The sequence below is a fragment of the Orbicella faveolata genome, unplaced genomic scaffold (assembly GCF_042242905.1).
Source record: "Orbicella faveolata isolate gen_17 unplaced genomic scaffold, um_ofav_v1 contig_24, whole genome shotgun sequence".
Taxonomy (NCBI): Eukaryota; Metazoa; Cnidaria; class Anthozoa; order Scleractinia; family Merulinidae; genus Orbicella; species Orbicella faveolata.
The window spans coordinates 22,851,857-22,879,853 of NW_028301552.1; the positions used below are offsets into that span (position 1 = coordinate 22,851,857).

Genomic DNA, 27,997 nt, shown 5'->3' on the forward strand with positions numbered 1-27,997 from the left:
TAGCACCTGCAACAAGCGGTGTCTTCTGTCATTACCCAACAAAGACAACAAAGGCGCTTGCAGAGCGACAAACCGCTGGAGCGGTCATTTGCATGCGCAAGCGAATTATGTAAATGATTTACTGCTCAGTGTTGAAAGGAAAACAAGAACCAAGGTTGAGTAATACGGCCGGTGGTGTACGTTTGAACATGTACCTTCTTTGTCCGATCATTGCCAGAATGACACAGTTGAAATAACGTCCACGGTAATGGCGGCTTGGGTGTTTCGCTTCCTCGTACGGAGGCCGAAACTCTGCTTCGGTAAGTGATTTTACAAGAAGGTTTTCTCCCCCATTTTTCTTAAAACTCATTTTGTTTAGTACACAAATGAAATGTTTTTCTCGTTTGAATTGTATCGACAGGCTTGACCCTTGGAGCTCATTTTGTCTTACTTCTAGTGACGGGTTCTTTGTATCTTTCTGGTTACGACATTTTGCCGGCCGATTTCACCCAGGTGCCCTTAAATCTCGAAGACGATGTGACAAAACTTCGTGCGGACGCGTGGAAATTCGTCCGGCAAGATTCCCGAGTAAACATAAATCCCACATCCGTGGGAATTCAGGGCGAAAGGACTATCCAATACGACATGCTGGAGTTGATGTACGACGCACAACAAGGCAATACCTTCACAAAACAGAATCTGAAATTAATTCACGACGTAGAGATTGAAATCTTCAACAATTCTATTTATCAGCAACGCCTTTGCCAGGTCATGGCAAATGGCCTTTGTAAATTGCCCTTGTCGATTATTCGCTTCTTTGACGGCAGTTATAGATCAATTCATCCAGATCTGTTCGATCCCGAGTTTGAAAATATCACGAGAATTCTAATCCTGGCTAACTCTATGAACATAACTCGGGCTATGCTAGACTTTCATCTGGACAAGCACGCGGTAATCCATTCCGCTAGCGATGTTGCTGTTCAATCACGATACACCAGATCGTTATTTTACATTGGTTATCCTCTTAAAGGATTCCACAACACAGAGGACCGCGTCGACGAACAGTGGGACGAAGCTCAGTTTTTCGCGAGCGAGGCATTTGCCAAGTTGTTGGATAAAAAATTCAAACAAGGAATCGGTGCCATGAAATTTTATTATTTTCTCCGCGCTTTATTTTTTAATGCCATTTCGCAGCAGGTTATATATGATCTTCTTCTGGCCGGTGCAAGCTTTACATTTATCTTCCTATTTATGCTCTTTCAGACTCAGTCCCTTTGGATAACAGGCTGGGCCGTGTTTAGCATACTCACGTGTTTCTTCGGCGCGAATTTGATTTACCGAGTGATATTGGACTGTCGGTACATCGGCATTTTTCACGTCCTTTCTGTGTTTATAATCCTTGGCATTGGAGCGGATGATGTATTTGTGTTTATTGACACATGGAAATCTTCGGAGTCAATGGCCTTTCGCAACATGGCAGCAAGGATGTCATTGGTTTACCGGCGCGCGGCCAGTGCCATGTTTACAACTTCCTTCACTACGATGGTGGCTTTTGTGACAAGCGTGTTTTCCCCACTCTTGGGTGTGTCCACCTTCGGCATATTTTCAGCGCTGCTAGTTTTTGTAAATTTTTGCTCCGTGATAATTTTCTTTCCTACTGTAATAATAACTTACGAGTACTACTGGAAAGCCTATCGTTGGCATTGCTTTGGGGATTTGAAAGCGTGGCAGGCAATAACGTCACGTAGAGAAGATATAATTCAGGGCGAGGGACCGGAAGAACAACAACGAGAGGAGAAATTCGTGGAACCGAGCAAGCTTGTCAGCAAGTTCCTTGAAAATAGCTTCTTCGAAAATTTCATTGCGCACAGGACAATTCGATGGATTATCTTGGGAGTGTTTTTCATTTTTCTTTGCGTTTCAATTGGATTTGCCACACAGCTCACTCCAGATGAAGAGCCGGTGAGTTTTATATTCCACCTGAGACGATTAAGATACGTAGACACTAACAATGAACGACTGACTGTAGCAACAGGGCGTCAGTACAGTCTACTCTTTAGTCGTTGTGCTGGTAATTATTTCACTTGGCTCTAACTGTGACTGTTATATCAGGTGTTGTTATGTTTCAGTGCACTTGTTAAATTCTGTAGTTTTCGTTGGACCGTATTCAGGCTCGGCAGGTTTAATTTTAGACACATTAAGTTTAAAAGTGAAAAGACTGAAACACGCGCTTGGCTTGAAAAAAAATTTGGAGTCGACATTTTCATAAAAAAATAATTAAAGTAACCGTGCCATGTTTTATAGAAATCAACTTCAGTTTCATGGAGCCGTTGGTTTTCGACTAATTCTTTCTGTGTCGCATTTGCATATTCTAAACCATTTTCGTTTAAAAACAAAGAAGTCAAAGTACTTAAATTCGGCTTTCTCGTTATAACTCGCCCCTGGCTACTGTCATTAATTTTTTTTCAGTTACGGTATGACTGTAGCAGTGAAAGTGAAAACTTATAGTATGAATGTCCCAAAGAACGTTATTGCAAAAATATACTAGATACACTGAACATTTAAGGTAAGGTCATGAAGTGTGACTTGTCCCATCATGTTTTGACATGACAGGAAATTCTGGTTTTGTTCATGTGATTTGATAGCTGTTAAATTCGGATCTTCATCTTTCTTCACGAAAAAAAATATTTCTTCGCGAAAATAACATGGAAACCACACGTATCCGCAAAAATTATTTCTCGAAATCGAAAAAATTATATATTCTTTCACTGGAGAAGAATGTTACATAAATAAATGATGTTCCTGTTTAGGTGCGTGTAGAAAGATTTGGATCTGATAAAAAACAACTTTCTGTATAATTTGATTTCACACAAGCTGTATTTACTCATCAAAACTGGCGACAGTTTGAGCTATCGACTTTCTATTCTTGTTAATTCTTAAAAAACGTCTTCTTCAGAAATTTCAGTGTTTTGTGTCAGAGATTGTATATAATACCTGTTTTTTCTGTTTTTGGTTTTTTTTCTGACAATTTTCAGACCTGTCGCTGTGAACGTCACGCGGTAAACGACGTGTATATCAAATCTGGCCACAGTTGGCAAAGGTCCTGGGGTGTTTCAAACTTCAACAAGCATTCCAAATTGAAACATTTTGCACGGTGAAGGTTTTAGAGGAAAACGAATTTGTATCAATTCAATCCAATAAGGAAAACACATTGTTTATGATTTAACTTTCTCATGAAAAAAAAACCGCTGCTGATCCTTGTGACAGAATAATAATAACATTCATTCATATCTTAATTCAAATGAAGTATTTTATTATTAATGAAGAGTTTACAAATACCTTCTTAGTACGTTACAACAATAAAGGTTGCAATTTGTACAAATTTCAAATTGCTTGAAAATCATTCTTCGTTGCACAAATCAATTTAGTGAACTGTATGCATCTTTAAGGTTTCAAAGTGCCTTCTGTTTACACATAGGTTAACTTTTGGCAGTTATCCTAAATTTCCTCTGATAAACAAAATACGCAAAGGGAAAAACAATTCATAATAATCTATAAAGCAAAAAGGATAATTAAGACAAGTCATCTTGATAAGTTCAACAAATTAACGCTATCTGAAATAACTTGTACTAAGGTATTTTGTTTTTATTATGTAGTATTTTTAGTCTATTATTTAGAAGGGCCAAGGCTCGATTCCCTGAGCTGAACGATTCTCTCTTGCGTGTTTCAGTCTTTCTTTATTCAGTCGGTATGAGCAATATGTGCAAGTCGACTAGGATATTTCCACTCTTCAGGAGAAAGATAACAAACAATCTATAAACTCATTGATGTATGAAAATGGCTCCGTTCCAGTCTCAAGTTGTTGTTTCCACGCGGAGTCTTATTCACTGCTGCACTCATTTTCGATAGTCTAGATTAGTAACGAAGATTTTAATTAAATTGAGGCGCAAAATTTCTGTTCGCCGGGTGAAATATTAAAGGAATACTCATTACATTGGCTGCAGTAAATGTGAAGCCTTGGAGCCGACTGGCTCATAGCTGCCGGAGCTTATCCCGGTTTCTGTAGCATGAAGCGGCTAGAAGTATTTCTACTCCCTGCGGCTGCGGTAAAAGACAGGCTATCTTTGTGAAGGCAACTGGAAGCGCACATGCACATTCGCTTAATGATAGGGCGTATGCAGCAGCGATGAAAAGCAAGGGTACAGTGAAGTACCAAATTTAGCTGAGACCTATATATTCCACTTTGTTATTGACAGGTGGACGTCTGGGGCCCGGGCACTAACTGGTACAGTATCAAACAGTTAAGGCGCTCCGCGTTTCGTCCGAGTCAAGAAGACGACGTTGTTGAAGTTCACATCATCTGGGGTCTGAAGAATCAAGATCGGAGTTCATGTCACTTTACAGACTTTAAGTGCAAAGGAAGGACGGTGTTTGATACCAGTTTTGATCTCAACCCGTCAGACTGTCAGGTGGCCTTGCTAGTAAGTAATTTGTCCTTCCGTCCGCACGGTCATTTACAAATTCATTCATTATGGAAGCAGCATGGCCGAGTGGTTAGGGCGCCGGACTTGAAATCTGGAAGTCGCTGGTTCAAGTCCCGCTCTGACCGCTAAGTTGGAGTTGTTTCTCGGTAGACCCCAGTTCAACTCCTCGGTCATGCTTGTAAAAAGCCAACTGGTCTGCCTCCCGTCAGGTGGGATTTTTTTGCTTATTATGTTTATATGCAATATTTGTTTCTTTCACTTTAAGTGGCATGCGTGAAAACTAGCTAGTTGCATCGACCACTATAAACATTTCAGATTAAACATTTAACATTTTTTAACATTACAAACATGCATGCATTATTAGAGGTTGGCAATCTTTCCTTCAGTTTATCAATCATTCATCCATTGACAGTGATTCAGTCATAGTTCATTCTTCTTTCCTTCCGTTCATCCCTTCATTCGTCCATCCACCATCCATCCATCCATCCCTTCATCCATCCATCCATCCATCCATTATTTTATCAATTCAATTAAGATAAATATACTTGCTTAGTTTTGATAAATAATTTTGAAAAATGGTTTTGATCGCGTAATACCCTTTCCTATCGATTGGCTTCTTCGATGTTACCTGAATGCTGTGTTTTTTCATTTATTCAAGGACTTTTGCAAAGAACTGAAGAATTTACCAGATCACCAGGTCACAAACTTGGAAATAAGACGAAACGCCGTCTCTGGAGAACCAGAAATCCAATGTTTTATGGAGAGACTGAATGAATACCTTCAGGTGAGCAAAAAGAAATAATTTCTCTATCTTAGCACAACTGAAAAATTCCTACGAATCACAATTCAACAATCTGGAGGAGGACCTGCATCATTTGCAAAGTTCTTCATGATTGGCCGTACGCAAGAATAGTTAAACACATACATACAGGTGCAGATAAACGAAAGCGAATGAAAATAGAGCTCTTAAAACTTTTTTTCTGCTGTAGATAATTAATTTTATTTCATTATCGATCCGCTAATTTATCGATTTAATTATCTATGTGGGGTCCACAATTAGCCTTCAAGGCAAAATCTTTTAGACACTGAAATAAAGTTTATTTATGTATGTAAAAGGCGATATCAACTGGTTTCTCCTGCTTCATAACCTTACTAAGTTGCACTTAGGTGTGACTATGAACATGATACTAGTCTACACGTGTACGTTTGGAAAATATTCATGGAGAGTGTCCACAGTAACGCTGGTCAACTCGGTCCTTTTAATGGATGGAAGCATACTACATCGGAGGTAAAACAGTCTTAATTTGGCCTCCGGTTCTGTACTAAAACTCTCGATATCCTGAACTATCCACTAGTCAGCTGCAATTCGTGCGCGAGCAATCCTGTATTATGGTTTGGGCGTAAGCAACAGCATTACGCGCTGCACTAAAAGGCCAATGATATTAGCGGTTCCTCCACTTATTAATTTAATTTTGATTTTCTAGTTGCAAACACAACTGCCCATGGAGTTGCGACTTATGTCTCCTACAGTCTGTCAGTCTAATGAAATTATTATGGTTACTTAGAAAAAAATGATTGTAAAGCCTGCTTAAAAAAAAGTACATATCATCGATCACGAGAAATATAAACTTACGGCGTTCATTGTTGAAACACTGAGACTATGTAAATCACATACCATTTTCTCTTCACTGACCTCTAAGTAAACTACCGTGACTGATCTTACATCAGTTCCCTTTTCATTTATTGCATCCCTAACGTTACATCTTTGTAGGACGAGGCTACCAAGCCCAAATATTCAAACACCACTGTCCTAACCATACCCTCACATGAAGATGACGTACGGCTGCTAATGGCGCGAAACCCTCAGTTGTTCAACATAACGCTTGTGGGTGAGATGTACAACAGATACTTTGAAGCAATGCTTGGCTACTGGTTAACCAATGCCAATCAGTCTGTTACGTCATCTGACTACAAAACCTACGGTGGGCTGCTGGGTGGATCAAGGGACCCAACCGACCCCTCCACAGAGCCAAATTATCAAGGTGAGGAGTCTACGCTTGTGAGGAACGTTTTGTAGTAGAAACCAGTTGAATAACAGTCGCACCGAAAATACTCAGCACAAGGCAGAGTGAAAGAAATCCTGAACTAGCTCATAAGCATAAGCAAGTTACGACAACGAAAGATAATCACAGGCACACACAGAACAAACATGTTTCGTTCTTTTATGCTTAATCTGTGCTTATGTGGAGTGAGAAGTAGGAGCACTGGTTTTATTCTTGTTTCCAGTGCCACACGTTTTTAACGAGAATGAGCTGGTATCGAAAATCCCGCTTATTCCGCGATTGCAATCGTCTTACGCATATGTCCTGGTTACCTTGTGCATATGCATGTACCCCCAGATCAAATCAAATACCCCTAGACACTTCAATAAAGGTTTTGTTGTTGTTGTTGTTGTTGTTGTTGTTGTTGTTGTTATATGCCCTAGTGAAAGCCAGCCTTAATGGAGTCCCTCCTCCTGCTTATGAATGGACTGAATATTACATATTTTTCCTTTTAGGCGGTAAATATGGGAACAAGCTTCTATTTGCTTCTGTGGCTGTCAACACGACCATGGTTCTAAGCAAGACCGGACAAACTGAAGGACTCAAGGTGTATAAACACTGGGAAGACTTTGTAAAACAAAAGGTATGCTTGACGCAAATGATACACTCGAAACTCTTGAACTGATAACCTTCTCTTTTGATACAGACTTCTATGAAGTTTTGAATAACTACACGGCATAAATCAAATTTCAAATTGTCTAGACGATTCCAAGTTCCCCTTTAATCAGTAAACATTTAAGTCGGTAAACATGCAAGTTTCATCGATTAAACATCCTTCAGTTGTTAAGACTGCTTGTTAAAACGGATGAGAATTTGCCTACGAAAATAAATTTCATCAAACAACTAAGAGATCCATTTCAGAGAAAGATCCAATCAGAAACAAGGTGACTAACAAACAAACGGCTGAAATGCGAAGTGCTTAACATTACCACGAAGGCGGTTTCTTGACAACAGGTTCATGACTTTTCAACTAACTCTGTATATTATCACACTAAATTCAAACTTAATAGAAATAAAATTAATTACTCATTAAAAGTAAGTAAAAACAATTATCATAATAATTATTTCCATGTAAATATGTCTGATTCTAAGAAAGTCTGGAAGGGGATAAGACAACGAATATTCCTTGTGTAAATAAATCCCCCCCTTCAGTATCTCACAGTTCCCAAGATAGTTTCTTTCTATTTCCCACAACAACAGTTGAAATTGAAAATGAAATTATTGGGCTAAATGCTAATAAGTCTACAGGGCCTTACAGCAGACCAGTTGCTATTTTAAAAAGCTACCAAACGTGTTATATCTGTACCTCTAGAAATAATATTCAATGCCTCCTTTTCTACTAGAATTGTCTGAGATTTATTTAAAATAGCTAAAGTTACCCCTGTTTTTAAAAGGGTGAGCAAACAAGCCTAAATAACTATCGTCTCATTTCTATTCTCTCAATATTCAATAAACTGTTAGAAAAGTTGATGTATAAGAGAATATTAGAACTTCTGGAGAAGAATAAAGTAATTTATTGCAAGCAGTTTGGCTTCCGTGCGAAACACTCCACGGATCACGCTATCCTAAGCATCATTGACTTGATTCAACATGCGATTGACTGCCAGGAATTTTTTTGTGGTATATTTTTGGATTTCAGTAAAGCCTTTGATACTGTAAATCATAGACATCATAATATCTTGACTGAAAAACTAGATTATTATGGCATTCGTGGTGTAACCAAAGACTGGTTCACCTCTTATCTTACTAACAGATATCAATATGTTTCCTTGGGGCAAACTGTGTTTGAACTTCAACCTGTCTCTTGCGGTGTTCCTCAAGGCTCAGTTCTTGGCTCACTATTATTTCTCATGTATATCATTGATTTTAGTAACTGCTCTGAAATTCTAGATTTTCTGACTATTTGCAGATGATGCCAAGTCCTTGAATCCAAAGTAAACAATAAACTAGTAAATATTCATACTTGGTTGAGTGCCAACAAACTTTCACTTAATATTGATAAGTTAAACTTTGACATTTTCCACCCTCCACAAGAACTTACCTTTTCATGTCACACTCTCTTTAAATGGCACAAACTTAAACCAAGAGTACTCCGATAAAATATCTAGGTATTATAATAGATTCTAATTTATCATGGAAAAGTCAAGTAAGCTAAATTGCTATAAAGATTAAGCGAAATATTGGGATTCTTTCTAAACTTCGTTATCATGTGAATTCAGATATTGTGGTTAAACTACATTATGCCTTAATATATCCCCTCTTAACCTATGGTTTCATTTCTTGGGGTAACACCTAATCTCCAACTACCCAGCCTTTGTTTACTTTTCTAGTCCAATTTTCAAACACTTAAATATTGTTAAACTGCCTGACCTTGTCTTTCTTAATATTGCAGTCTTTATGTATAAATTTCACAATACACGTCTACCATCTGTTAATGCTGATGTTAACTGGTTGCCTGGCTCCGCTAGCCCCCTATGGTTATTCTAGGCAGCTAGTACTCTAATTTTTACTTTTAATATTTTCATTGTCGTATTATTTTGAGCAAGAGTGAGTACAAATAAAGATTGATTGATTGATAGATTGAAGATTGATTGTGTCTATTATAACGGACTGATTGATTTCTTGACTAGATATCACTATCACCTGACAGTGGCCAGGTATAAACTGGCACTGCGTTGACACTTATGATGGAATTTCGAGTAACACCTGTAAATGTTTTAGATATCAAAATACAAACTCTAATGCTTTGACAAGACGCTTGGTCTGTCAGCTTTTATTTAAGTTATGTAAGTGCTATTAATACAAAGGACTGAAACTTGTTTTCATTTCAGATGAGAACTATGCCTCCTTCATGTAAGAATGCCTTTCAAGCCACTCCCAATGGACATAACGCTTGGCATTGGCTCAAGGTTAAAAAAGTTAGTATTGCCTGCAAAGTAGTAACTATTGCAATATTGTTTGCTATATCGCAAGTTTCATTCTCAGCTCAACCACGTCGAAAACTCGACTCTGACAGTTCATTAGAAACTAATCTACTCGAGACAAGTGATGTACATGTGAACCTGTTTCCTTGAAATTTATTTCTTGTAATGAAAGTGTACCTCGAAAACTTGATCAAATGCGCTATGAAAGAATATAAAATATGCCAACTTTGTGAAAGAGTTCTTCGCTGACAAAAACATTTCTTGTTTTTTGGTCAGTCCAAGCACAACGAGGCAAGCGTTAAATTACGTTTAATGAGAGGGGGTTCATGTTGACCCTGTTCGGGTTAAGTCGCTATCATGACTTCATTAAACGTTTATAATGCTACAATCGTCAAAGTTTTCAACATTATTATTCCCTCTTTAGCAAGAGAAGTATTTTTCTTGTTTCTATCCAGTTATCATTTAAAGAAACCCGATAGGCGAGTTTTGGAGGACGAGAAATACCATCGGGAAGAGCACCCGGGCGTCTCAGCCATCTAATGAGTCTCTCGTAGAACTTTTTAAATTCAAGAGGTTTGAATCTCCTCTTCTTTATCAGGTCCTGGCATCAACCGCTGTGCGAGGTATCCTGCTGGGACTGGGGCTGGCCATCTCTTTGCTAGTAGTGATGACGTCAAACTGGATAGTGGGTCTGCTGTGCGGGGCCATCATCTCTTGTATCACTGTGGGTGTTGTTGGTGTTATACCGCTGGCCGGATGGAAGTTGGGCGTTCTTGAATCTCTCAATCTGACGCTGGTGGTCGGTCTTGCTGTTGATTACGTAGTTCATCTTGCTGACGGTTACGTGCGATCCCAGAAGCAATCACGCCAGGACAAAGTCCGAGAGACGCTAGGTCACGTGGGGATTTCTGTGTTGTCAGGAGCGAGCACGTCACTAGGGGCCTCTGTTTTTATGGTCGCGGCGAAAATTCTCTTTTTCTTTCAGTTTGGTATTTTCATGTTTTGCACCATTGGTCTTTCAATTATTTACGCTCTAATTTTGTTCACGACTATTCTGGGAATATTCGGTCCTGAGGGAAATACCGGATCACTGGAGCCGTTTTACAACTGGTGTAAGAGAAAGACTGGTCGTCCTATTCAAGAGGAAGAGATTCCTTGCGAAGAAATTAACGAACTAGGTTACCGGTCACCTTCCACAAGTCCCCGTAGAACAGCCACACCTTTATAACATCAGCTAATGGGCGAATTTACTCCAAATATCAGATACCTTTATACGCTTTTGACCGAGCATTTCTTTGAATTGGTGCATGCTTTTTGGAAATTATCGGGGTGGCTTTGCTGCACTTAGACTTGTCAGGTGACTTAACTGTTATAACCCTTGAACTTCTAACAAGAATCAATGTTAATTTTGTGCAATCTTAAACAAAAGATGTTTAAAAGGTGAAATGATATTTGTTTCAATTCAAACTCACTATTTGCAGTCACAACATAATCAGGGCGTTACAAATTAATATATTACAGACATACTTTTAGCAATTTTAAAAGTATTAAAGGAATTGAAAAAAGATTGGTTTCTTATAACAGGAAACCAACATATAGCGGAGGAGACAAAGCGAAAAGTACAACTCTGACTAAAAATTCAAAACAAGTCATGGCTATAATGTTTATAATAATATACATGAAAAAATTACTCGATTCTGATTGGCTGAGAGCAGTGCAGTTCAGGTGTAACACCAGTGCAAAAAGTGTAACACCAGTACAAATTACACATCCAAATTCTGGATTGTGATTGGCTGAAAGACAATAGGACATTTTCTAAGCCAATGGTATCACGTAAAATGATGACGAAAATTTTGTGCGGAAACTTTGAAAAAAATTTTCTCGAATGAGAAAAATGGCTTCACGCGAATTTTTTTCATGTTTATATTATTAATAAGTAATCATACAGTTTTTCACGTTCAATTTGGAATTAATTTGGACTTGTGAGTTTTTCAAAATTATTTTTGAAAAGCCCACTCGTGCAAATTAATTTCAAGTTGAAAACGAAACCGTATGATTACCTATACATTTACATTATACAGTAAGAGAAAATACAATTACGTCTTTAATTTATTTAATGTACTGTTAGCTGTATACAACATAAGCAGTGAGCATACACTATGAAAATAAGTAACCTTTGCAGATATTTAAAATTGCCTGAGACAATCCTATACCAAATTACTATGTCCTGTTCACGTCAGCGATAAATACATTCGATAACATCAACTGCTGCTGTAAAACAGTCGGCATTTAATTTTATATTGTTTTTCAAGTAAATTTGTTTTTAAAATTAACTTTACAATATATAGTAGGTATTCACTTTAATAAAGGTAAATATTACAGGAATGGCATTGATGAGTGGGTTGGGAGAAGCTTGGATCCCTCATAATTGATTATACATTTTGAGGAACAATTTACTCCTGTGTTTGAAATCTATAAGTATGAAGCAAGCTGATTTGGAAACTTCGGAGTACCAGTGTTAGTTGTGATTGAATAAAACAAAACGGAAAGTCTTTGCATAGAGTGTTCTCACATGACGTCACGGATGTCATGTTTGTGTTCTCAACAATGGACTTCTTCTTTGGGAAATGAATTCCTTTCTTAGAGAAATATTTCCTGTTATAAAATACAAACATGGACGCTGTACACTCCAAGATTGTTCCTCAGTAAAATTAATGAAAGATATTTTTTAAGAACTGACTTTCAAGGCAAAAAAAAAAAACGGGTCACGGAGAATGAGAGTTCCCTACTAAAGACAGATAGCTTGCTTATAAATATCGGCAATGGATAATAAAATAAATATTATTGACAAAGATTGTTTTGACCCCTGACTGTAGCCGGAAGTTTATCACTAAGAACTTCTCCTTCATTTCGTAAGTCAGCCCGAAGAGCCTTGATTTCCTCTGATTAAGAACATTTGAACGACAGCTGTTAAGCTGACAACAGAACATGGAACGTACCCCATGGACACTTACTAATTGTTAGTAACTAGCTGCAAAATAATCTGATTTTGAAATGCATTACGGTTTGTCTGATATAAAGGTTTCAATAAGCCAGTGTACTTCTTAATCCACTGGGAAAGTCGAACGTATCACTCGACCGTTCAGCGGCATCACCTTGCGATAATTATCAACAATATTCGGCCCAGTCGTCTGCCAGAAGGGAAAGCCACGCAAGGCTCGAAACAGCTCCATTTGTTTCCTTGAAATTGTAATGGTTTCTTTCAGCACAATCCACGTGACGCTTTCAGAACAAGGAGGCGTAGTCAACGAGCCACTGTAGGTCCAGTAGTCCTTGGTGCTTGGGATCAGAGACCCCGGATCAAAACTAGACTTCATTTTGTACTTGTCGTCTTTGTACTGGACGCGTGGTAGGAGATCGCAAATAGGCGTCAACTTTTCACAATCGTCGCAGATTTCAAGAAAGACACCAATCACGGCCAGACCATTCTCCTGCGTCAGAGCGGTCTCAAAATTCTCGTACAAATCAACGTTCCAGTGAACCAGATGAAGCTCAGCTGGGTAAGCTTTTCCATTCACCAGATGTTCGGAGCCTTGTTTATCGCTGGCACCCCAGTGGAAGTGAAATTGTTTAAACTGGTATTTGTGAAGCAACGGCCCACCGCTCAGTTGATAACCATTTCCTGACGAATGAGACACCTCCACCGAGTGACCATTGTTCGTGATGGTATATGTGCTGTCTTTCATGTAAAGCGCGTGGAGAGGGGTCTGGGACAGAGTCGGGTCATGTTGAACGCAAGAAGCCTGGATATCAATTGGTGACTGCTTTTTACCGGCTGCGGCGGGAAAAGTGTTTGCCCAGCGGTGAGGCCCATGGAGGATAGAATAGTCCCAGACATGAGCCGAACCCGTCATCCTGAAAAATATAATCAAAAATATCAAGCTACAAATACTTGGACTTTAACACGCAGTCAAATGCAGCGAAAAACCGGGAAAACACCAATAGAAAGCAATGGTGAAAGTCGTGCTTGGAATTAATCATCTGAGGAAAGCTAATAACTAAAATACTTCATGTTTTCATCCATACACCGAATGCAAATATGGCGGATCACTCGGTCAGCGCCCGGGACGAGTTGCATGAAAGCGAGGCTAGTGAGGCTTTGATGTTTTGTTTTGACAATGCTTCCCAGAAAAGTCTTGCTTTGTCGTCGATCTGGTCTGTTTTATTTAGCTGTGGCTACGAGCTGCTGTGTTTCTGAACGCCACGAGAAGGGATATAAATTTTCCACCGTTCGCCTCTTAAGCTTAGGGAAAATAGTGGATCAATGCAATTCGTTGAGACGAAGGAAAGGAGTTCACGATCGCCGCAGGAACTAAAGTTTGTTCGCTACATTTCACATTAGAAGATCTTAGAAAAATCGTTTAAATGACGAGCTTATGTGGTGTCTGGTGGTGTTCCAACACGATTTACATGGCCAGTACCTTCCCCAAAGTAAAGAAAAGCTCCTCTTGAAAAACATCCTTTGTCTCAAAGGAAGAAGTTGACTTCGCGTCCACTCGCACGGAATCGCACGAAACAAATACTACGGTGTAATAACCAAGCGAATGAACTTCAACTGCCCCCATCGTTGTATCCAGTGAATGCTTTGAGCCAAATGAAAACGACTTGGAGCTAAATGCGGTCGCTTACACATTTTCTAAGATCTTCCAGCCTGAACGAACAAACTTTAACAGTTCCTTCGGCGATAGTAAACTACTTACCTTCGTTTGTTTTCCCTGAGAGGCGACCGCGGAAACGAAAAAAAAAAAAACACTTTCTCTGCTGTGGAAGATTTCAATTCCTTCTGGTGGCATTCAGGAACACAACAACTTATAGGGAGGGCGAAACAAAAACAGACCAGATCGACGACGATGCAAGACTTTTCTGTCACAACAAAACATCAAAGCCTCACTAGTCTCGCTTGCGTGCGACTCGTCCCGGGCGCCAACCGAGCGGTCCGCCATATTTGCATTCGGTGTATGAATAAAATTAATTCATTCATTCATGTTCAAACAATTTTTTTAAGAGCAAAAACTTAACTTTGATATAATTATGCACAACAAATAGTTTTCCCCCAGTTCTTCAGGTCAGAATTTGGACTCATATTTAACATAAGCCATATTCGTATTCGAACTTATAGCTGGCAACTGAGGCTAATGCGGGGAGTCTTTGCAAATGCAAATGACATTAATCTCTTTTTAATGATAACTTTTCCCCGCATGAGTTTCTTCTAGTCCAAAAACCGAGAATACAAACATGGCCTATTTAAAAAGAGCACAGTGGGCATAATTAACGCAGGTGAAAAGGAACTATAAGAGTATTATAACTAAAAATTGTCTTAAAATCCTATTTGAGCGATTTCCATTGTAAATGTCTCAAAATACTCTATAGAAAATTCTTTTTAGTTATAATTCCCAAAACAATTCCAACAGAGAGCTTTCGGGATGATATTATTACTTAGAACCCCTTCACAGTACATGGGCAAATATCTGTCATTCTACAGTAAAGTAATGGCCGCATTGTTGTTCGTGTAAATAAAGGTTGTCGTAACGATATGACTCTTCTTATCGTTCAGCTGCAAATGCAATCTGTTTACAAGCAAGAGACTAGATCATCGTCCCTTGCTACAAGAGAGATTGTTAAACCTAACGAGAAACCGGCAGGATTCAAAATCATTGCGCTGAAACGGGACAATTTTAATATTCTCGTTTTCACTCATGCGTTCCAACACAAATATTAAATTAGTGCATTGTGAATGGACGACTTTAAATCAGTCACTTTCAAGGATCCTCTGATATTACATTGCATTATAAAGCATCATTAAACTCTCCCAAGACAGCTCACAGCAGCTCGTATCGTTCGACTACTTTCACGCCATATCAGTTCGCGAACACTGAAGTGGATAGCTTTTTGTTTGACTACTGATCTTGAACTGCATATATCGCATACATAACGACCAAATGAGTAACTTTAAGGTGTCGGTCCGAACGTTTCTAATAACATTTCGGGTTTTGGCATGCCTTGTAAGACAATAATCATATTCATAGACCTACAATAATCAGTTTGATTCAAAAAGTCAATAAGTGGCTTCTCATTTTATCAGACGTTTTGTACCTTGATGTTCGCCACATGAGCTAGTATCACTAATACACTAAACGTTTTGCAAATGTACAGCTAAATGACCGAATATGAAGGAGGGTATCCATCATTAAAATAATCTGTATTTTATTTACCTGACTAGTGCTAGACGTCTGGTCGTGAGATGCACATCGAATACATACGCGCAAATAGCGCCGGGCAAACTTTGAAGTTGTTTTGTACTGAAAAGGTTTTCCGGTTTGTATATCGTGTAGCATGAGGTTGTCATAGTAACACAAGAATTTGAAGTGGAAGTTATGCCCTTCACTTACTTAATTATCTTTCACGCGTTAACACATAGAGAGTAAGATAAAGTCTACACACGAGCCAGGTGGCCTATCAGGCCGGTGCATATCTCTGGTTTCAGTGCCAAGAACCGAAAAGGAGTATTTCTACTCCCTCTGGATGGGATGCTAGTCCATCGCAAGGTTACCTCCCAGCATTAAATTCGCCGGTACCCATTCATCCACCTGGCTTGAAAGAGGCACTGCGAGAGTTAAGTGTCTTGCCCAAGAAGACCAGCCAGGGATCGAAACCTGACCGCTCGATCCGGAGGCCAACACACTAACCATGAGGCCACCACACCTCCACAACACATAAGGAGTATTGGAGTCAAAGTATCGAGCACTAGGTTTCTAAATGATCGCTACGATAGATCTCTGCAGAAAAAAGTTCAGCGACCGTTGTAATAATATTGAAACCACTCTCCAGCAATCTTATAGCGATCTTAGCGATCATATAGTAGTCATCGTAAGGATCGCTTACCTTTTTCTGTTGCGATCACAGCGAACGTGGAGAACGTAAAGGAAAGTAGCCTTAAGACTGATACAATATTCTTACCTTATGTTACGGTGGCTCAAAACAGTTTCCAGCACTTCCCAAGACTTAGATTTTGATGCCGGTCGCTATAACCACTCTTTATCAGTTGATGCTACAATCATGGTATCAAAAAAACACTCACTCAATGGTTAAGACACATTTTCGCGACACAACAGGTTACAGTAGCAAGAGTATGACCTGCTAAAATACCCTTCATATTACAATCGTGGTATCAAAAAACCGCCCAATCATTCGTGTAATCACGGCTTGAAACATTCGAAAATTCATACAGCACATCAATTCTGTGATTTTCAATACCTTCTTTTAGGCAGTCGAATACAGTCAAACCTGGATTAAGCGGACGTCTTCGGAAAATGCGCTATTTATATAAATTAGCTTCTATACATAGAGACGTTCGTGCGAAAATCTATTCTATGTAATTTGTTTCTGAGGTAAGATATTGAATACTTGCGTCAGAAACGCAACGAACAAATAAGAAACATTGCTAATAAAAATTAAAACTAATCAGTCTGTGAGGAAATCGTTGCACTTCCAGGTCGAATATAACTTGAACTTCGCTACGACTATGAAAGCCTTGTACATTGGTAAGCGGATTCACAAAAAGTCCAACAGGAGCGAGTGAATCTCCCATCCATATCTACAACTTGGATTTTCCAAGTTAAATATGGGTTTCCCCGTACCGTTTTTGAAATACAAGTACTTCAAGCTAAAATTAAGAGTGTTTTTAGCAGGTCCTACAGTTGCTATGGTAACCTATTGTGTCTCGAAAATGGCAACAAAGTGTACCCAAATGATGGGGAGCGGGGGCGGGTTGGTACTATGATTGCATCAACAACTGATAAAGAGTTGTTATAATGACCCATCAACATCTAAGTCTTGGAAAGTGCTAGAAATTGTTGCGAGCCACCTTAACAATTAATCTACGAAGTTAAAGCTGGTAGCAAGTTGCTTCACGATATAAAACAATGTTAGTACAGGAGAATGGACAATATTCGTATTCACGGTATTGGACTGGAACTAGCTTGCAATGGAGGCTCATACGGGGGAATATCATTAAAAAGAAGTGAATGACATTTGCATTTGAAAAGACTCTCCGCATTAACCACAGTTGCACGTTAGTTCTACTCAAATATTGTCTGTTAACCTTAGTGGCATATCAATTTGTGCACAACAAATGGCCTACTTTACATTTCCTTTTCTTTCGTTAACTCAGCTATTTATATATATTTGGCTGTTATGAAATATAATGGTAGTGCAGTGTACACAACCTCTTGGTTACTTCATCAGCCACTCTTGATATCAACTGATCAATTAAACCAGGAGGCAGGTTTAATTCCTGGGTGGGTTGTGGAGCTTCCGGAGCGGACTCAGAGGACTGCGCAGACGGACTCGGTTCAGGTCTCCTGGTTTTCTTCTTTGGAGGTGCTGCTACAGCTTTAGCTGCTTGCTTCGTTAACCGTGCAGATCGCTTGGCAGGCATTTTGCTGCAAAACAAAGTCAAGAAAATGAGAACTAAGACATAAGTAATTGAAAGCAATAGAATACTGCACCTTCAATGACACTTCCCTGACGGGGCTTTTCAATGACAATACAAATAAAACAAAAAAGCAAACACATGGATTAAAAGATTGTGAAAAAGTATATATACATAAATATTACAAAAAAGGAAAAATGCTTTATCACGTAAGAATGGCAAAAAATGATAAAAAAAAGTCAGTGATTGATTTATCTTTAAGGTGAAATTTAAAGAAGAGGTCGCCTTAAGTCTAGGGTTTTAAGGAATAGGCAAACAAGCCAAAGTCTTGATAGAGAAACGGCGTTGACCCAACAGCTACAGCTGACGAACGTACTTAGGACACTTACATAGTTTGGGCAGAAATGTTCATTTATAAGTGTTGTGAATTAGGGCCTATTTTTCACATGAGCTCGGTAACCGGGCTGGCTCGGTTACTGGGACACGTTTTGTTGTCTGTTCATATGGGAAATTTCAGCCTAGGATTAAATTCAGGGCCCGGTTGTTCGAAAGCCGGTTAATGCTAACCCAGGATTAAAAGTCAATCGAAGTATCCATTTTTCTTGTATAAAAATGCTTTTCACTGCTTTTGTTTTGCGTAGTTTGAGATTTTTCAAACTCAAACCTGAAGGACAAACGATGTACACAGAAAAAGGCACCCAAAAGTTACAAAAACTGAAAAGAAAATTCTCCGGCGCTAATCCTGGGTTAGCTTAATCGGGCCTTGTACAACCCGGCCCAGAAAACAAAACCAAAATGACGCCAAATAAAGTTGAAACTCTACCAATAACGTCAATTAGCGTACTTCTGAACTGGAAATACATACGACTCAAAAATTACGCCATTTTGGCCGCTATGTTTGCGAAAGCGAAGCTATTTTGTCAAAAAAAGTTTCGTCCCGGTTACCTGGGCTTGAGTGCTCATATGGGAAAATTTTCATCTACTTCGTACTGTTAGTAGAAAGTAACTAAGGTGTCGTTTTGTAAAGTACTTCAAGTAATTTTAAGTGGGCAAATAAGCTCAATTAGCGACTTGTGAGCTTTGTATTGTAATGTAAGTCATGTTTTGTTTAGCAATGTAATGTAAGTAACGCTGTAAGCGACTGTTAGTAAGTGACCGTTAGTGCTGTAACTGTAAGTAACGCTGTAAGTGAGTGTTAGTGAGTGACCGTTAGTATAAGTAAAAATAAGTACTAGTGTTTACTAGCGATTAATCCAATAACTACAGTAATATAATAAGTAGAGAGATGTTGAGTAATGTAAGTAGAGTGATGTAATGAAAGTTTAGTCCTGTACGAATGTTTCTTTAAATCCAAAAAAAAAAAAAATCTCGGTAACCGAGCTGACCCGTCTTCTCATATGAACACATGGAAATTTTTACAAAGGAAATTAGAGTGAGACGGCAACACGGTTGACCGGGCCCATATGAAGAGGCCCTGAATCACTGACTGTAGTTACTGAATGTCCAACAGACCGTGCAAATAACGGAATAAATGAAGGAATGAATGACAAACCATGCCATCGCAATATCGTCCAAGAGCATGATTGTCCTTTATTTTTATGCCAAACAGATATCACAACATTCGAACAATATTTCCCAATTTGGGTTCTTAATTCCGATATTCAGTTCTTGTGTTTTTTAAAATCAATACATAAAAGCATGTGATTGATTGGTCGGTAATTTTTTTCGTTTCTTTATTTTTCATTAGTCACCAAAGTTGCAATATACTGAGACTACTGAGCTTTCAGCTCTTTCGTCTTTCCGTAAAGTTGAAGTTCCATTGACTGAGCTCATTGACAAAGGACCCCACGTGTAGTTTGACGTCATTGTATATTATTTTTGCTGCGTCACGAGGCAAGACTGTTTTGAAACCAATATACTAAATACAACATGCAATGAAATAGTCCAGCCAGTTGAGAAAATTACGTTTTTTGTACGGGGTATAACGCTTTCCCGTCTTAGTTCTCAGTTGAGTTCGTCAAGGCAACAAAGCTACTTGAAACAAATAAAGTCGCTTCTTAAGCAACAAAGTTTACTTGCAATTATGACACTCAATTCACTGAACAACTCTTAACATTCATTTACGTAGTTTTCTGAACGATAACATTCCTGTTCAGTTAGCAAAGCCCTTTTCCCATCACTCAGACACTCATGTAAAGACCTCGGTCCGGCGTCAGCAAGGACAAAATATGATTATAAATGTTGATAACGGACTTTTTCGTTCAGCTTATCCCAGCACGGGTAGATAAATCATGTTGCTGAATATCACTTAAATGGAACTTGGAACTGTGTGCATACGGGGACTTTTGAACAATACGGCTGTGAAGATTTACAATTAAAACTATGTCCCTTTGCTAAACAACGCAGCAATAAATTAACTAAGAACATTTGGCTCACCTGCAATTGTTGATTAACCCAAGCCTGAAGTGAATCACCACGCACAAGCAGAACTGCCACGTCTCACATGAGGGACGGCGGGGGTGCACCGGAATTACCTTCCTCTTCACTTTGCACATGCTCAGATGTTGATACACTGTACTGCGATCCCACTTGATTTGGCGAACCACAGAACAAGCCACAAGGGTACAACGTTGAATTTCAAAACAGCCAAATACGTATTTTAAATATTTGCTACTAAATGTGCTTACAAATATAATCCAAAGTTATAGATATGTACCAACAAAGTAAAATTCAAAATGTTTTTCAAAATTTTAGCAAGAGGAATTTATGTTACGGATCTCGTGACACCCATTAAGCACAGAGTGACAGAAAGCTACCAAGGGGAGATTGGAAGCATTTCACAGAACTCTCGAAACAACGAAATTATCCAGTTTTATAACATGGGGCACAGTAAAAACTCCCTTCGCATGAGTCAAACAAGAACTTTTACCTCTTAAAAAATTTGATTATCTTGTAAGAGTAAGACAAGAGAGCGAATATCGACAAGCTATTTTTTTTCACGTCAACTAGTTTCTAAGGACGCGATTGCGTTACTATCCGTCACGCTACTGACAAACAAAAGCAACGTGTTTAAATTACCGCAAAGTTAAAACCACATTCATTTTAGATTTTCTTTGAACATAAAAATGATATAGATACTACAAGTTCAACAAACAAAAATAACTTTTTTCCTTTGCGTGTTTTTTTCCTGATAACTGCCTTATGCTTTAAGGGTAATTTTTGTTTTCGATCATGTAAACTTGAAATTTATGTTCACTTCCACAATTTCTTTGAAATATATTTGATCCGGTCCTTTTCCGTTACGGATTTCTTACAAGAAATCATGTAGTCATGTATACAAAAACTTAAACTATCTCATAACTCTTTCTCTGAGGGAACAGTTTGATCAAAGACTAGTTCGTGCACCACGTCATGGAATACAAACAGTATGAATATTTCTCGTTCAAAATAAAAATGAGCTATTCCGACAAAAAGCAAATTTAATGCGTTAAGTACTTACAAAGCACCAGGAAACCTGCACATGGCTAAACCCACAAGAAAAAGTGGTTTTCTCGGGAAGAACATGACAGCGCACTTTGAATCGTACCAGTTAGCACGTTTTCGTTTCACAATTTTGTTTTGACACGTGACCGTAACACAACTGCACCCTCACGCTTGAGTACGTGACAACCATCAGGCAACCCTGAAACCTCGAGTTGGACGTTCCAGTTTGAATTCCAGCTGGACTTCTAGCTGAGCCTTAATAGCGTTTCGGTTAAACTGGATAACGCTCAGGTTAGCCCGGTTGAAAGATACTCAGCTTAGCCTGTTTAGAGTCAAAAAATCTGTAGTCTTACCAACTCGATTTCCAACTCGACCTCAAACTCAATTTTTTATCTCTATAATTTACAACTGGCAATTCTGAAACAATTGGTTACGAAGTATAGCAATTTTACCACACGTGTCGTAATTACATGCTTACTACATTAGATATAAACAATGATAATACAATTATTTAATCTATGTCATAACAGATGATAATTAACTATAAATAAATAATTTCCATCCAGCCTGAAATTTCCTTTGCATGTTGTTTCTAAAGGCTCTAGTTTTCAGATATATCGCTAAACTCTGATACCAAGGCAACAGATTTGTCATTCTCACGTTCTTTAAAGTAAATATCAAATAGAATAAGAAAATAAAACGAATATATAAAAAATACCACTTTTGACAAGTTAGGTTAAACAAGACAGAGAGAAGAAAAAGCCGTGACAGAAAGAGAGAGATAAGCACCCTTTTGAAACCACGCAAACGTTTCTGCGTTCAAACAGGTTGTGCAAGTAACTTTCGTGGGCACAAAATTTTGTGAAAGGAAGCGGTTGCTTACTTATATTCATGTTATATTAGCAACATGACTTACGGCGGGCTCAACTTGACTTCATTACGAATTAAGCATTGCCGTTGTGAGGTCGCAAACAAATCACACAAATACCAGGGGCTGATGGTGTAGGACAAAGTGTGAGGAAAGCCTGGTCTTGCCTCACTTTGAATCCCCCATCCCTATCATCACTCCGCTCAAAATCATATCGCTACATCCCAAAAGGCGGCTAGGGGGACTGGGTTTTGTGAACTGCGACTAAAGACAGGTTTTACCAATGCATTGCTGTAAACCTCAATCCTCCGCAGGAAAAAAAAAATGGCGACTGGTAAATTTACCCATAATTCGTAAAGCACGAAAACTTAAGCAACGCTCATAAAAACGTAAAGAAACTGAAGTTCTAACATATTCAAACCTAGCATACACTATGTCGTTAGCAGAGGGACAAATGTTGCAAAACTGACATGACTTTCCTCGTACTTTATGGGCTGTTTAAGGCCGCTATCCTTTTTCCCATGGAATATTCATCCATGAAGTATAACTTAGAGTTAGATGAATTCCTTTCACTTCCATAGGTCAACATTATTGACAGACATAATTTACGCGAGATTCATCAACGTGGGTGGACTGTTGTGGCTCGTAAAGGACCCGCTGGGATCTACATCAGGCAGGCCAAACCAAGCGTGCAGCAATGGCAAAAGCCTGGCAATTCTACCTTGTTTACCCCAGTTTCGCAAAAGAAATCTGTATTTGCGAGAAGTTATCCCACCAGCCCGTTAGCCGTATTTCCCTAGCTGTTAATTATGCCATTTTAATTAAGTACTTCTGGTGTAAAACTTAACCTTGTTGTGGACTAATCAACAAAGACATTCACCGAAGGGCCATGCACAGATCAATATACTTGTATAAACCACTAACTAAGCTGATAAAGTTACAATCAGATTGAATAATAAAAAATAACCTCGGATTAACTTGATCATTAGTGCGGGTAAATCGCTTCATCCTAACCACTAGATCAAAGATCATTTCACAACGGCAGGTTATTTTTGACACTTAAAATGAAAGGTTTCCGACAAACATAAGCTGCGGGGTTTCCGCTTGTTGTTATGGAAAGGGAGGTTCAATTCGCAGGTGTAAGCGAACAGGGAACATTCTCGCGAAAGTGATCTTTGGTTGGTAGTATGGAATAAATGTCTTACAAACGGCATAACCAACGAGAATTGCACAGAATTGACAGGTAAGGTGTCCTAATGATGCTAAACTGTGTTGTGAATAATATTGTTTTGAGAGGTCTAAGTAAGTACATCTCTTAACGAAAGATTTCATTTTGTTTTGTTTTTTCACTTTTGGTGAAATCGTGTATGGTGTTTTGTTTGGCGACGTGTTAACCGAAATATTTTTATGTTCACAACAAATTCGTAGAATTTGGATTTGATTTCCAGATCAGAAATTCTGATAAACGGGCACAATTCAAAGCACATCCTCTGTAAAATATATCCTCCGCTTTTTAATAAACGTTTTCGAATTTTCTTAATCGCGAAAACCTAAATGGATTATGTGAAGCAATTAAGATATTAAAATACAGGCGAACAAAAAACTATCTTGCTTAGTAGCACTTCTTTTGCAAATCCTTCCTGTTTTTTTTCTTTTCAATAAAGACAAACGTCCAGAAAAGTTATTAACATCTTTGACAGACTTCACGACTAATTATTTTCGTGTAGCTGTCAAAAGATGCAAATTAATCGGCAAAAATGTCCTGAGCTTGATTAAAAATTGCGAGGTTTTTTAGGTGTTATTTGCCGAATACAAGCTGAATTATCTCACTTAGCTGTGTCATCTCTTTCAAGACAATGTGATTTATTGCACACAATCAGCCTTGCCATATAAACATCTATTACTGTGTGAGCTGAAATTTAACCACTTCCGAACGCTTTGTATTATTTTTTCATCTTTGAGCTTACTGTGTAAAATTCAACTTACGAAAAGAATATTAACAATTTTCACGGGGGGAATTGCAGTTATCACTCTGCGGGAATCATTTTGAATTGTTTAAGACAAGAAACGTTCAAAATAGTCTTTTCCTACTTTTATTCGAAAATAACCAGAAACGACTGTGCGACGAATTCGTTGAAAAAAAAAATTTATATTAAATGCGAATTCAGTCGAGAAATATAAAGCACAAACGGTTTATAGCGACCGACGAAAAAATTTTAGTCAAATCTGAAAAAGCAGCGTTTTACTTGTAAGTTCACAAAGAGAATTTTCTGTTATTGTTATTAACACACATGGATGCCAAGTTGCTGGTGTTCTCGGCGCAAGTTCAAACCGGTAAACTTTGACTTTTCATTTCATTTTAGTTTTGGAATTGTTAGTTTTCCCACTATTTGTTAAACGCAGGCATTAAACATTATCCTTGGTTTTTTTGTTTTCCCTCTAAGGATGACCATCGAACTGTGTTTTTTAAACTTGTGGCAATTTTGTTTTCCAACATCATCTGTCACGGATACATCTTTAAGCTAATTTGCTTTTCAAAGAAGGAATAATTTAAATGAAAGAAGGAAGTTTGTATTGTGTCGATTCCGACAGCAGCTGGCTGGCATTCAAATGCTGTTTAAAATGAAGAACTGGGCCGAGATATTGAAACCAAGAGCATCTCGATTGAACTATTTTACGGCAATAATTTTTTTTTGTTAAAACTAAAGAGAAATGGGTAAAAGAAACTAGCTCGACGAGGCATTTTCACATTTTTAACTTTGTACAAAATGGTATTTCGAAATATTGATGAAAATTTTGAACGTGGGGATTGACATTGAAATGGTTTTGTATATAAATGCATTGAATAAGACCAGTTAGAAATTCTTGCTGTTATTCCTTGTTAATCAAGCAGTCGACAGGGCCTGGTATAAGCAAGTCAAGAGGTATTTTAGCTCAGGAAACGCACAGATGAAAGATCTTCAAAAATGAACTTTTTAATGGGAAAACGTGCGAAACCGTAATCTATTGTATTGGACGAGGTGTGAAAATGCATTGTATAAAGACGATTGCAATGCTTAGGTGATTAGAGACAGAATTGTTCTTAGGTTAATGTTCATTTTGCTACAGAAGAGCCCATAATATTACTAGTGTTGATAAACTCTCTAACTGTTAATGTATTTGAAGGAAAGCATCCTCGGTTCTAATATAATGAACGCCTACAATAAGTTTGAAATTTGCATTTGTCTAACTACACTGACATGGTTTATTTCAAGTCATCACTGTTCCGTAACATTGCCTTAGTAATGAATCTTTGGAGAAAGCAGCGTCTCACCTTGCTAGCTGTCACAATAATCCAAGTCAGCTGCGGTGGCACAACTCTTCTTGGTGATAAGTTGTCGGTTTACCGGGCGGAAAGCTCGCCTAGAGGTAAGTTGAGTGAGCACTCATGTACGCAAAAATATTATTGGATGCTAAAACATAGAAAAAATGTAAATTTGGTGTAAACACCTGCTTTTTCGAAAAGCTCTGTTTTCGTGAAGGATTAGGGTGGACGGTAGGCCTGGCCGTAGAAATAAAACTGTGTTTTCAAATTTCTTTTACGTACTGTGGACTGGGCTTAGTCGTGGTGGTAATGTCGCACGAAGTCAGTGAATCAAATTAAGTCAGTCTTGTTTAATCTTGCTACTGGAAGATATCTTTCACCCAGAACAACAATAATTTGTCAGACCCTCTTGCGAGGTTATATTTTATCCACAGGAAGTTTAAGCATCTAAAATCATGATCCTGTTTGCTTTTGATTAAAGATTTTCAATCATGTGGAAAACGATTTCTCCGTCCCCAAACCAAAAGGTATGGGAAGGCGTGGACAAGATCTCACGTGATCAGCAAGCGAATAGTGGGTGGGAGCATGAGTGGTGACGGGGCGTGGCCATGGCAGGTGGCTCTCTTGCTGGATAATACTCAAGTGTGTGGCGGCTCACTCATCAAGTCTAACTGGATTTTAACTGCCTGTCATTGCTTCACAGGTGCGTCACTGAATACGTCCTCCAATTTAAATCTTTTTTTACCAGGTACTTGTAAAAGTACAATTGCACTCAGACCTGTATATCGTGCAGCAAAGACAGCATATGTGACTAAAAGGAAACGATGTTTTTTACTTTGCTTTCCCGCAGATTACAGATCATCAACGGATCCGACTCGTTGGAAAGTTAAACTTGGTGCGCATCAAATTCCTTCGGAGACAGAATTTGAAGAAACCAGGGAAGTGAAGAACATTATTATGCACCCAAAGTATTGGGGCAAGACTGAACAGGGAGTTCTTGTTCAACCTCCCGATTACGATGTCGGTGAGTGAAAAATTGAACGGAAATAATTCTCTGAAGAGCATAAAGTAGTACTATGAGCTTATTGACTGAACAGGACGGCCGGACGGCAAAACATTTGTCACCAGGCTTGGACGTGTAGACCGAGCGCTGGGAGGTTCATTGTTTCTTACCTGGAGTCAGTTATTTTGCCGTCCGGCCGTCCCACTCAGTCGAAAAGTACTTTGTCATTTCACGGCAACCCGTCAGGCCTTACACACTGCAGTTCGCATTACGGTTTTCCAATAGCAGTTGGGCAAGCGGAGCGGTGTGTTAGTGTGGTCAAAATTGTACTTTTGACGAAATTGTATATCGAGTATGTCCCCGGGGTTCTTTGAGAGCTGAAAAGAGATATCGTTCCCCCTATGTTAACTTTTTGGTACTCTGTATAATTGTTAATCGTCTTGCTTGCATCCAAACAGAACGTAGAGCACAATGTAACACAACATATATTGGACCAGCACGGCTGACTTTTTTGTCCAGTTTCATTGACCTTACGTGATAATAATAATAATAATAATAATAATAATAATAGTAATAGTAATAGTAATAGTAATAGTAATAGTAATAGTAATAGTAATAGTAATAGTAATAGTAATAGTAATAATTATAATTATAACAACTTCTTTCATACAGCGAGTCAATCGTATCAGGTAATTGCTTTATGATTAGTTGAAGGACGCATTTGCATCAACGTTTCCTTGCTTTCAACACTTGCAGCTTTAATTGAACTTTCAAGTCCCGCCATTTACAATAGTCACGTGCTCCCAATTTGCCTCGCCACAGCTAACATGGTATTTCCTCCCGGAAAGACCTGCATCATAACAGGATGGGGGACTAAAGGGTGGAACAAGCCCCCGTCTAACTTCCTACAAGAAGCTTCAATTCGTTTGGTTTCGAGAGATGAATGTAACGAAAAGAATTCTTACAATGGAACTGTTCCTCCAACGGCTTTGTGTGCGGGCTTCAAAGATGGCAGTATTGACGCATGTCAAAAAGATAGTGGTGGACCGCTGGCCTGTGAATACGACGGACGCTGGTATCTTTTGGGCGTCATATCATGGGGAAAGAAGTGCGCACTTCCAAATAAATACGGAGTCTATGCTGATGTACGAGTGCTGCGCACGTGGATCACAGACGTTATTCAACATTTAAAACAATAAATGGAAGAGATAAAAGGCAATTTTGAGTGATTGTGTTTACCAGATACTACGCGCGCTCTAATTGGTAAATTTAGCCGGTCCTATTCTACTCTACGGTCCGCCAAAATTTATAGCTGTTTATGTTCCCAAAATGTTTCGTGATTTATTATAGAAATTAAAA

At 38.6% G+C, this 27,997-nt stretch overlaps 3 protein-coding genes across 9 annotated transcripts; 2 read left to right on the forward strand and 1 right to left on the reverse strand.

Moving 5' to 3' along the window:
• Positions 1-104: 104 nt before the first annotated feature.
• On the forward strand, positions 105-11,874 carry LOC110039940 (protein dispatched homolog 1-like). Its single transcript, XM_020745122.2, has 8 exons — positions 105-299; positions 401-1,941; positions 4,236-4,460; positions 5,122-5,247; positions 6,235-6,505; positions 7,021-7,148; positions 9,397-9,483; positions 10,088-11,874. The coding sequence occupies exons 1-8, from the start codon at positions 248-250 to the stop codon at positions 10,715-10,717; spliced, it is 3,060 nt and encodes a 1,019-aa protein (XP_020600781.2). The 5' UTR covers positions 105-247; the 3' UTR covers positions 10,718-11,874.
• On the reverse strand, positions 11,586-25,742 carry LOC110039931 (carbonic anhydrase-like). Of its 6 annotated transcripts, none has more exons than XM_020745110.2 (4): positions 25,645-25,742; positions 20,417-20,568; positions 17,775-17,990; positions 11,586-13,404 (listed from the first exon to the last, which is right to left on the reverse strand). In XM_020745110.2, exons 2-4 carry the CDS (start codon positions 20,533-20,535, stop codon positions 12,594-12,596), a joined length of 1,146 nt encoding a protein of 381 aa, XP_020600769.1. In that variant the 5' UTR covers positions 20,536-20,568; positions 25,645-25,742; the 3' UTR covers positions 11,586-12,593. The 6 variants fall into 6 exon arrangements, with proteins under 6 accessions (XP_020600769.1, XP_020600770.1, XP_089148989.1 ...); XM_020745111.2 differs by lacking the exon at positions 25,645-25,742 and adding an exon at positions 21,480-23,435; XM_089292863.1 differs by lacking the exons at positions 17,775-17,990; positions 20,417-20,568 and having other exon boundaries at positions 25,645-25,723.
• Positions 23,445-27,857, forward strand: LOC110039932 (prostasin-like). Of its 2 annotated transcripts, XM_020745114.2 has the most exons (5): positions 23,445-23,574; positions 25,586-25,739; positions 26,117-26,338; positions 26,486-26,659; positions 27,395-27,857. In XM_020745114.2, exons 2-5 carry the CDS (start codon positions 25,616-25,618, stop codon positions 27,835-27,837), a joined length of 963 nt encoding a protein of 320 aa, XP_020600773.1. In that variant the 5' UTR covers positions 23,445-23,574; positions 25,586-25,615; the 3' UTR covers positions 27,838-27,857. The 2 variants fall into 2 exon arrangements, with proteins under 2 accessions (XP_020600773.1, XP_089148995.1); XM_089292869.1 differs by lacking the exon at positions 23,445-23,574 and having other exon boundaries at positions 25,477-25,739.
• Positions 27,858-27,997: the final 140 nt, after the last annotated feature.